General features: G+C 34.6%; 1 protein-coding gene across 1 annotated transcript in view; it reads left to right on the top strand.

Moving 5' to 3' along the window:
• The window catches only part of LOC116846262 (rho GTPase-activating protein 100F), a 59,907-nt gene that overhangs the window by 25,548 nt on the left and 23,187 nt on the right, over nt 1–11,172 (top strand). Inside the window, exons 9-13 of the mRNA XM_032819871.1 lie at nt 504–764; nt 4,742–4,900; nt 5,004–5,167; nt 7,776–8,124; nt 10,431–10,649. Coding sequence (XP_032675762.1) covers nt 504–764; nt 4,742–4,900; nt 5,004–5,167; nt 7,776–8,124; nt 10,431–10,649 — 1,152 coding nt within the window. The remainder of the gene's footprint in view (nt 1–503; nt 765–4,741; nt 4,901–5,003; nt 5,168–7,775; nt 8,125–10,430; nt 10,650–11,172) is intronic.

Genomic DNA, 11,172 nt, shown 5'->3' with positions numbered 1-11,172 from the left:
AGAGAGAGAGAGAGAGAGAGAGAGAGAGAGAGAGAGAGAGAGAGAGAGCATTGTAGCGCGTAGGGTTCCAAAACTACGAGGAGCAATTTCCGTCAGTGGGAACTATCTCCCTTCCCTTCTGCCGTTTGTACAACTAAATATTAATATGGACTACAACTAATACTAATACTAATACGGGCTACAACTAATACTAAATACGGACGGTAAAATATTTCTGGAAAAAAGGGGGAACGCGGGATTAGTTTTAAGCTGAAGAAATTGCATTTCCACAGTTAGCATATTGTTACAAATGACAACGATTTGAGAGAATCGAATGAGTTTTGGAAAGAAACGTATATTGGATAATAAATCGTAAATGTTAGGCGGAATTTTATCTTCTGTATGAATGAGATACGATTTTCGCGTTGAAACGTGAAGATAGAATTGAGATTTATTTCGAAAGTTCTTGATGACAGTATTAGATATAAATCTGTCACATTCTAACGGTTTTCTGTTGCTTCCAGGTACATCAGCATTGCGTTACACAAGGTACGGTGGCCAGACGGACGTAACATCCGCCGCGCAGAGGCAGGGTCAATTCGGTACTCTGACGAGGCGACATCGGCCTTCATTGGACTACGCCTCTGACACCGAGGCCACGTGCTCCAGCTCGCCAAAATCAGCGTATTACTACTATAGGCACAACATGAACAATCCACCTCAAAGTAGCGCCGTATCGCACTTAGCTACCCTTTCGAGATCACAAATCGGTCAGAGTTCCTCGGGTGAGTTGAAACTAATCATCGAATACAATTCACGTCTCGCCGCGTTTTAAGAACGTATCATTGAAACTTTAATTGTGATCGATAATAACCATTAAGATGCCAGCGATAGTCGATCATAGTATATCTCTCGTGTAAAGTTAACAATACTTGAAAATTGCTGCCTTCACTTATATCTTGCTTTAAACAAGAAGTAAACATGTGATGAAACGATACTTTTATCAGCCACCCAGTAAACATCAAGTCATAGTAACATTACATCAATTTTATAATTGTCTATTCAACAATGTAAATGCAGCATAACACATGTTGTACATAGCAGTTGTATTTTTGAGTGGGAAATTATAACAATATTATTGATATTTAGAGTAACCAAACGTTCAGGTTTCAGCTGAACAGTTTAAATTTTAGCTTCAATGTCCAAAATTTGAACATTTATTACACTATTTTAAATGTTTTTTATTGTTTAATTTGTTGTTTTTCAATATTATTTTCAATATTTTTCAATATTTTTTATTGTTTAATTTGTTGTTTTTCAATATTATAATAATTATAATTATAGGTCTGTGATCATATTCTTGTATTTTTTTATAGAGGAATATTACTAGTTGGTCAGTAATAAGTTATTATTGCACAGTAGTTTTATTACTGATAGTTAATGATTTTGAATACTTAAATTACAGAGTTACTAATGCTTTAGAGTAATTTAGTAATTATGACAACAGTAATCATTGATATATTATTAGATTCTTGTGATGAATTACTGGTATAAATAATTTCTTAATAACGAAAGATAAGCACTAATTTTCTGATAATTAGTATAAATTCTTTTATATCTTGTATTTTTTAAATTAATCTATTATTTGGCTCCAATTCGTATAATGTTAAAAAATCTGAAAGCAATCATGTCATTAATGACTTGCTAATATACATTATACTAATATCTGTCACACTCTGTTTTGCATTGTTTTAACATTTGCCACCAATTATGCCATTTCAATTTTTTGAATGATATAAAAATATATTATAAGCATAATCCATAAAGATATCACCAGATAGCCAAATCTGCGTAAGCAGATTTTCAGCAACTTGCTGTAAATTTTTTTTATGCTACAAATCTCGCATAAATTCTGTTCTATCTGATGATGTTGTTAAACTGCCGTCAGAAATTTGACAGAACTTGCTAACATGCTATGCCAGCAGATTGATAGCAAAAACTAAGCAGATCTTTTAGCACTCTAACGGCAGATTGATGGCCGAAATGTCGAGTCTACTGCGTACAAATTGGCAGCAGAACTCAGTTTCTGTCACCAATCTGCTATCAAATCATGTTAGGAGGATCTGTCGCTAGAGTACAAAGTTAATGTAAACCCAAATGGCTATGGTTTGTTGTGGGATTCTGATTGAATTTGCTGCTAATCTGCCAGAATACTGTTACAATTTTGTTTATTGTGTCGTCACAGCTCATTAGCACTATCAATTTCCGTTTCGTCATTTTAGTCAAGCACTGAATAGCGCGGCCTGAGAAAAGGATAAGTAGTTGCTAAAGGATAAGTACATAAAGGCACACATATGAGTGCTGCGGCATAAAATATGTAATACCAAATTTTTATTATTTGAACAAAATAATAAAACATTAGTTTGTTAAACTATTCAATAGTTTGTAGAATACATAATTTGGACAATAGATAAATTTGTAGAAAAGATAATTTGGACAAAAGATAAATTTGTAGAAATTTAACAAAAAATATATTACATATAGTAATTCGCTAAATAATCACACTAAATTACTATACAGTGATTAATCATTAATCTTATCCTTAGTAATTACCAATAATATACTTCTTGCCATAATATATGTTTTTGTTTATTGTTATCTTAATGATTATAATCTGTTGAAATGCATTCTTCCAAAAATATATTTTTGCAAACTACATTTCTAGCTTTTTCTAGATCTGTCTAGATTTTAAAATTTTTTAATCTGGCAATCTAAGTACTATTTGATGTTTACTGGGCAGTTTAATTTTTATTTCTCTATAATAGACAGAAGATCTTTAGAAATTCGTTTAAACAGGCCAATGACGTAACGAATAAGAAACTAGTTCAATTTGGCGATTCATATTCTCTTGGCTCTTTAAAATTTGACTGAACAATCAGATTTTCTTCCTACTCTCTTTTCTCTTTATCTCCTTCTTCTGCTTGATCAACTTAAATTTATTTATAAAGGAATACCTGCCGAGAAGCATATCAGACTACTTTTTTCAGTGATGAAATGAACTGAAATGTTCACGAAACGTTAGAAACAAATTCAGAAAAGACACATGGCTTCAACTTGGAAGCAAAATTCAGTATGATACTTTTTTATCTTTTTAAGATTCCTAGCTCCTCGCATTGTTTATTTCTTTTTAATGACATAGAAGCGAGAAAATGCGTGCTAAAAATTCTTGCAAAATACGTTGAAATAAAAATATATATCTATAAAGTGACACTTGCAATCGATTAAATCAATCTGTGAAATATTTCATGCATTCCTCTTTCGCTTTAATAAACAATAATTTGTTGTAAATTAAAGTAAATTAATTTTCTTAACCTATCTCTTCGCATTCAGGTTAATTTACAATAAATTATTGTAATTTGATTGTTAGAGCAAAAGGGGAGTGCACGGAATATCTTACAAATTTGTTTAATTAATTGCAAGTGTTTATATATATATATATATATATATATATATATATATTTATTTATTTATTCCAACTTATTTCGCAAGAATTTTTAGCATGTATTTTCTCGTTTTTGACGTTATTAAAAAAAGATAAACAATACGAGGCGCTAGGAACTTTAAAAGAGAAGAGTAATTAGATATTAAATTGCTTCTAGGTAAGTGTCTCTTATACAATTAGTCACATAAGAGCATGGTCGACCTAAAAGAAAGAAAAATATATTTATTAGCATTTAAATGGCATTGATTATATTCTACAGAATTAGGGCTAAATTGCAATTACATTAATAAAGAATCCAGTCATCACTAGCGTCTATAATAGACTGGCATCTCTCTCTCTCTCTTCGTAGCACTAAATTTGTATACTTTTGCAGCAAAGATCTCCAAATACGACGAATTTCTGCAGACAACTCTTTTAAAATAGAAGTCCTTCTTTCACGAAGCTTTCCCTTAATATATGACCCATACATTCTCGATGGGATTCGCATTGGGTGACTGTAATGGCCAATTCAGTATCTCGACGCTCGATTCCTGCTTCCATTTGGAAATCGTGATTTCACGTGCTTTTCTGATGAGTTTTTTGATCGTACTACACTATGAGCACGGAGATAACGTCGGATGGATTCATATAACACTTCTATACCTTTTTTATCAATTTTGCTTGTCTTTGACACAGCGTAACGTAGGATTCTTCGAAAACATACTCATTGCTATTTTAATCTCTTTATCGATGAACTTTTGCGCCAGGCCATGTTCTGGCAAATCATCTATTACTTTTATTCTCGTAACGCTTCACCTACTTTTGAACAAACGACTTTGATTTGCGCATGTATTTGGCAACAGCTAAAGGCAACATTTTCGGCCTTTTCGGATGTGTGCATAAGAACACAACTTTGTAGCGCGACGTGTACGCGGCACTCCATTTTGATTTATGTTTGACGAAATTCCAGTAACTGACATTTTAGTCGCAATATATCAAAGAGAAAGGTGATCTATCGACACGAAAAGAAATTAGAAATATATCTTTTACCAACGCTTTTGTGTGATTGAGTAAATGAGTGAAAGTTGACCAACCAGAGGGGAGAGATGACGAAGCAGAGGGAGAAAACTTGATTTTTTTATTTAAGAAAAGTAATTGAATTATTTTTGTTAATATCGTCCAGTTCATTCCTGTTTCTCAATCCCAAATTCTTTGATAGGAACTGTTCTATGCAAGCCAAAATCTATCCAAGCCGTTTAATCGTAATATCGGTTTGCGCAGGTTTAAGGTCAAACTCGCTACCACGAAGCGGTCGGACGTTGCCGCAGCAGCCTGGTCTCAGGTCGGGCCTCAGCACGGTCGCGTCGGGCCTGATCGATCAAGAGGACAGCGACGGTGCTCTGTCGGCGCCAGAATTGCCTTCCATCAGACGAGATAGAGGTAAGCCCTAGAGCGGGACGCGATAACTGCATTACCGCGAGTACGCAGTTGCGAGTACACATAGCCGGCGGGCTGCACTGACCGTGTCGATAAACCGCAACAGGCAGGATACCATCCTCGCCGAGCGTATTCACGTCTGACGAGTACCGCGCCTGGCTGAGCCGCACGCCGAGCACCAGCGCCCTATACGAGCAGATCAGGGCGACCACAAGTAGACCACCCCGTTACACATACAGCGCCGAGAACATTCACGCAGCCGTCAATCAGGTATCCGTGTAATCACGTAAGCCTCGAAGCCGCCCGACTAGAGTCGGTCGGGTACCGTTAATTTCGTTACACTAGTAGCTGCACCTTTAGTTGTGTACTCAATGTATAGTTCCGCACTCTTACTGCGGAGCTATAAGAGGATGCTTCCAAGAAACTTCTTGGAATAATTAGCAAAACAATGTATTTCCAATTTTAAATATTGTTTCAATTCCTTACATTCGCGAAGCTTTTCTTGCTATGGAATACTAGCGATCCCACATTGTTGAAAATGAACCTATCTTTATAACTGCTGAAACTAGACTAAACTTAAAATAATGTGGTATTATAAAATACATAGAGTAATATTATGAGATTCACTTAGATAATACATTCATATCTATAATACAAAGAGAAAAAAAATTAATGGTTATTTTCGTTTCTTATTTGTCGCTCAAGTTGCTGCACTAAATTAGAACTGAGAACTGCCCTTGAATGCAAAGAATGAATCGTTACTCTTCAAAAAATAGGGATTATACATCCCTTACTTTTTAGAGATTAATTACTCTGTAAGAACTATATTAATAATTATTATTTGAAACTCGTGAGTTCAAGTAGATACTCGAATTTTAATTCAGAGTTAGATGAGAGTTTTTCAGTTAAATCGCTATTACAGATACAAATGTCACATATATCAGAATCCAACTGAAAAACTTGGACCCAAATCTGAATAAAAATGTGAGTATCTCACAAGTTTCACTTATAAGTAACTGAGGCAAGTTTCACGATTACTGCCAACTATTAATATAGGCCTTAGTTTTTTGGAGTAAAATCTCATTTAAAACAAGTGAAAATTCATTCGAAATAATAGTAAAAGTATTGCTACTCGGAATCGTAAGAATGAATGTTTCACTCAAGCTTTGAGTGAAACATTCATTCTGATCTTATACGAGTGAATGTTTTATTTGGTTAAAGCAAATTTGTTCTTATAATGGTGGAATGTATTAGATTGATTTTTCAATATCGAGTAAAAATATTTACTTGAAGATTTTGAACGGAGATATCATTTTTATATGAGTGGAAGATCACTCGAATTCGGATGACTTAGTTGTGATTCTACTGTTTTTGAGTAAATTTTTATTCCACGAAATTTAGAAAGTATTTACAAGAGAACTTATTTTTGCACGCACATACTCAATGAACACAAATTTCCATTGAGTTCTGAGGTCTACTACTCACGTTCGTAGTTAAAGATTAACGGTGATAAATTTTAAATTTTGAAGGACGTTTTATTATATATTTTATTATATATCAAGTTAGTCAGAAAGTCTTTTCGTATTTTATACAAAAAGAAAAAAATTTATTTTTCACGAAAAACTTTTATTTTAATCATTAATATAATCTCCACCTCTCATTTAATGACTTCCTCTCATCGATCTACAAACTTGAGAATTCCTTGAAAAAGGCATGAGTTCTGGAATTAAAGAAAAGATCCAACGTTCTTTGAACTTTGTCCGCTAAATCCAAATTTTTTTCGTTAAGAAAATTTTACAGGGATCTGAAAGGATGATAATCGGATGGCGTGAGATCAGGAAAATACAGTAAGTGCTCGAGAAGTTTCCAATTAAGCTCTCCGATTTTTCATCTTTTTGTGAGTGCGCTCGCATGGAAGCGAGCGTTGTCCTAGTGGAAGAAAGAATACCTTTACGATTGACAAGTTGGAGCCGGAGCTCCTTGAGTTTTGTTTGAACTCTTTCCAACTGACAGTAGAGGTCCGTATTGATCGTTTAGTTTCTTAGTAAGAGCTCGTAGTGGACAATTCCACGCGTACACCACACACTTAACATGATCTTCTGCCCTTCATGATGTTTCGCTTTGGAGTCTTTTGAGCTGAACTTTCGGGCTCATACCAACTTCATTTTCGTACTACATGATCGTAGAAGATCCATTTCATACATAATCAGTCGATCAAGAAAAGGTTCGTTGCGATGTCGGTGAGCAATATAACACACTTGGAGATGCGGTCAAGCTTGTTTCTCTCGCTCAATGCATGCGGCATCCACTTCTATTTTGATAAGAAGCTAAGTTGATGGAGGCTGTTGAATGGTTTCGTGAGCTACCCCGAATTCTGCCTCGAGCTCGCGAGTGATAATATCCTAAGTTTCTTTGACTCTGTTTCGCAAGCGCTCTTTGTCGATAACCAAAGGTCTTTCGGATCTGGACTCATCCTCCAGATTGAAATCACCATTTTGAAATTTTTCAAGCCAAAATTGGTATGACTTGACGGTCATCATATCTTGTTGGGAAGTTTCACACAAATTTCAATATCGAATCTGAGATACGTTCATGTTCCTTTTAAACTCGTACAACAAAATTGATCTAATTTGCTGCTTTGAAAGCTCCATTTTGCGATTTTTTTTTGTAAACTTACAATAACTCACAGGCGTTCTTCGTCTGCAACAGTTTGTGCGGCGAGGTTAGGTGAATTCAAAATAATCGTCCTTTCCTCTCCTTCTCATGATTTATTTCGAGTGCAGACGCGCCTAGTAGGGCGACTAAAAATACGAAAAGACTTTCTGATTAACCTAATATTTAAATATATCAATTCAAACTTGTTTTCTGTATTACATAGGGAGACTATGGCAGTTACGGTGCGTACAGACCGCTCTCGAGTACGCTCGATCGCCTGTCAACGAGATCGGCGTCGGCCCAACAGGTGAATCTCGCGAATCTGAGAGCGTCGACAGCGATCAGCTCGACGTGCCATCGCGGAGCAACGAATCCAAGGCCAGCGTCGGTAGCGTCGAGCGCGCGCTCGTCGCTCGCGACCCAGAAACCATCATTAAGCAGCTCCGCGAGCCAACGTGCAACCTCAGTCAGAAGAATTAGGAATCTGCTGGACTTGGAGTCCACAAGGAGCATACCTACTCCAACGCCTACCAGAACTCAGGATCAAAGACTGCTAGATATTAATCCTGCAGGTGAATATTCATTTATCTTATTCGCTGTTTCGTTCTCGTTTTGTTGAAAGAAAGAATCGATAAATGTTTTATAGTTATTTGGAAAGAGAAAAATTTAGTTAAAGTAATAAATATGCATTTCTTGTATAATCTAACATAGAAATATATATAATCTATAATCTTAATCTATTTTCTTATCTATAAATATATAATTTCATATATACATATACTACTGTGTCCAAAAAGTAAGGTGACATTGCATTTATTTCGAAAATTCTTTATTTATTCTTGCAAATCAATTTCGTCCCCTTCAAAGTAATCCCCCCCTGATATAATACACTTATTCCAACGGATTTTCCAATCTTCGAAACAGTTGTAATAATCGATTTCAGGAATGGCCTTTAGCTCCTTCTTCGCAGCGGCTAACTGTGTGACGATAATGCACCGTCACACACTGCGCTGATTATTCGTGATTTTTTAGCCAAAAACTCGACTAATATCGTTCCACAACCACCGTATTCACCTGATTTGGCTCCATGCGACTTCTGGCTCCGGGGACACCGTTTCGAGTCGATAGAAGAGATTCAAGCCGCTGCGAAGAAGGAGCTAAAGGCCATTCCTGAAATCGATTATTACAACTGTTTCGAAGATTGGAAAATCCGTTGGAATAAGTGTATTATATCAGGGGGGGATTACTTTGAAGGGGACGAAATTGATTTGCAAGAATAAATAAAGAATTTTCGAAATAAATGCAATGTCACCTTACTTTTTGGACATAGTAGTATATACACACATATATATACATATATGTGTGTTTACATGTATATATAGATCATTTCACATCAAATTGGCCTCTCTTCTGCACAAAATTGTATCGGACTAAATTTAACTTGTGATGTATCAAAATTTAGCTTGAAGCTTCTAATTTTCGATGCCGTCTAGTGATTTTGAAAACTATCAAGTAATGATCTTGAATGCGTCAGTTAAATAAAAAATGGTAAGTTTTTCTTTATTTTCTTATTTAAAGATCTACTATTTCTTTTGCTGATGAAGCCTATGTAAAAAAGTCATTTTTAATATAATTTTGTCCTCTGAATCTGAATCTCAAGTAAAAACACCAAAATTATGTTTTTTAAATAAACATTTAGTTGTTATTAGTGTCCACTTCTGAAAGATGAAAATAATGTTACTTTTTAAAACATGCTTTTTCTTTTTTGCATTATCTAATTTTTTTTGTATTTTTTGTACTTTCATCTTTCAAAAATGACAAACTAAATGTTTATTTGTAAAAATATATAATTTTGTTTTTGTTTTTCACTTTAGATTCGGATTTAGCGGGCAAAATTACATTGAATATAATTTTTGTACTTCACTTGTAAATAAAGATTTAAATAAAGAAATAAAGAAAAAAATTTATCATTTTCTATTTGACCGACGAATTTAAGGTCATTATTTGACATTTTTCAAAATCGCCAGATAGCACCGGAAACTAAAAGCTTTAAGCTAAATTTTAGTACTTCACAAGTTAGATTCAGTTCAATATAGTCTTGGATAGATGATTTGATGTGGAATGACCCATATATACAAGATGTCTCAGACTCTCCTTCATAATTTTTGTAAGAACATAAAACAGATTGAAATGAACATAAAGACCTATAGAATCTATATAGTATATTCCTTATGTCCTACCGTTTTGCGATATTCGTAATAATAGTCGAGATATTAATTAAAAAGGATTGGTGGATAATCACCCGCGATAATGATAGATGGTAGCTATAGTGTGCTGTTATATACATTAGGTCGAATTGAATAAAAAATTATTATTGTGCAAATAATCATATTGATTTTTAATTATTAATGAAAGAAAATTATTACATAATTTTGCGCGATAATGTACACATTTTCTTTAATTAATATCTAAAAATCTATGTGGTTATTTACAAAATGGTAGAACACTTTTTTGTTAAATTTGACATAATGTATAAATATACAACCGCAGACAGCGCCACTACAGCTTATCTATATCGCGTAATCATTCACCAAATTTCTTTAATTAATATCTCGAGATTTATTGCGAATATCGCAAGACGGTATGGGACCTTTATGTTCACTTCAATTCATTCTACGTCCTCACAAAAATTGCGAAGGAAAGTCTGGAACACCCTATATATACATTTTAAATACATTTTAAATAAAATATAAACTTTATATAAATATATTACACAATATTAGATTGAAGAAAATAGCAATTGATTTGAAGATATCAGAACAATTTCTATAACTGAATAACTGAAGAAATAAGTGGAAAGAATGTTTTTCTTTTGCAGAGTTCCTCAAGTATAAAATAGAGAAACCGCCAACTGTAGGCACTCCGAGTTCGACAAGCTCACTCTTGAGTTCACTCGGGGAGACCAGTGGTGGCGATTTGGCAGGTGGGGTCAGCGGATTATTGTGGGTCCATCTTTTAGCGGGACGCGGCCTCCGATCGACTACGACCTCATCGGCTGCCACTACACCTTCCACTCCTTCAGGTCAACCAAATTTAGGTGAGTCCAACGAACCGATCACATTTGTACATATTGCTCAATATTAAAAACAACAATATCGTATATAATTAAAATATTTATTTTATACAGAGTAACGAATGTTGTAACTCAGAAGTAACGAATGTTATAAGAAAAAGCGGATAGAGGGAGTCAAAATAAAGAAAAAACGTCATATACCATTTTGCAACACTCATTGAATTATTAATTAAAATGAGCCAATGAGCGCACCGGAGACAGTAGGTTGGACGCGAGAGTAAAATATAATGACTGCTTTTAGATACATGTAGTATCAGCTAGTAGCAATAGCGAGCAGTGCATGGTTGTCAGAGAGCGTTATCTTGCTCGGTGCATGGCCGTTAGTTGATCGCCATCGTTGCTTTAAGAAATTAACTAAGAGAGTTGCTAATATCGAAGAGATGCTTTCGGTACGCTCATTAGCTCAGGCTGTTTCAATTAATAACTCAATGAATATTGCAATTTCCGCAAAATAGTACATGACTTTTTTCATTGTTTTGACCTCCTC

This window comes from Odontomachus brunneus, unplaced genomic scaffold (genome assembly GCF_010583005.1).
Source record: "Odontomachus brunneus isolate Ranch 3 - 2012 unplaced genomic scaffold, Obru_v1 Obru_scaffold_062, whole genome shotgun sequence".
In the NCBI taxonomy this organism is placed as follows: Eukaryota; Metazoa; Arthropoda; class Insecta; order Hymenoptera; family Formicidae; genus Odontomachus; species Odontomachus brunneus.
Note: the sequence above shows the minus strand (reverse complement) of the source record. Positions and strands in the feature narration are given on the sequence as shown.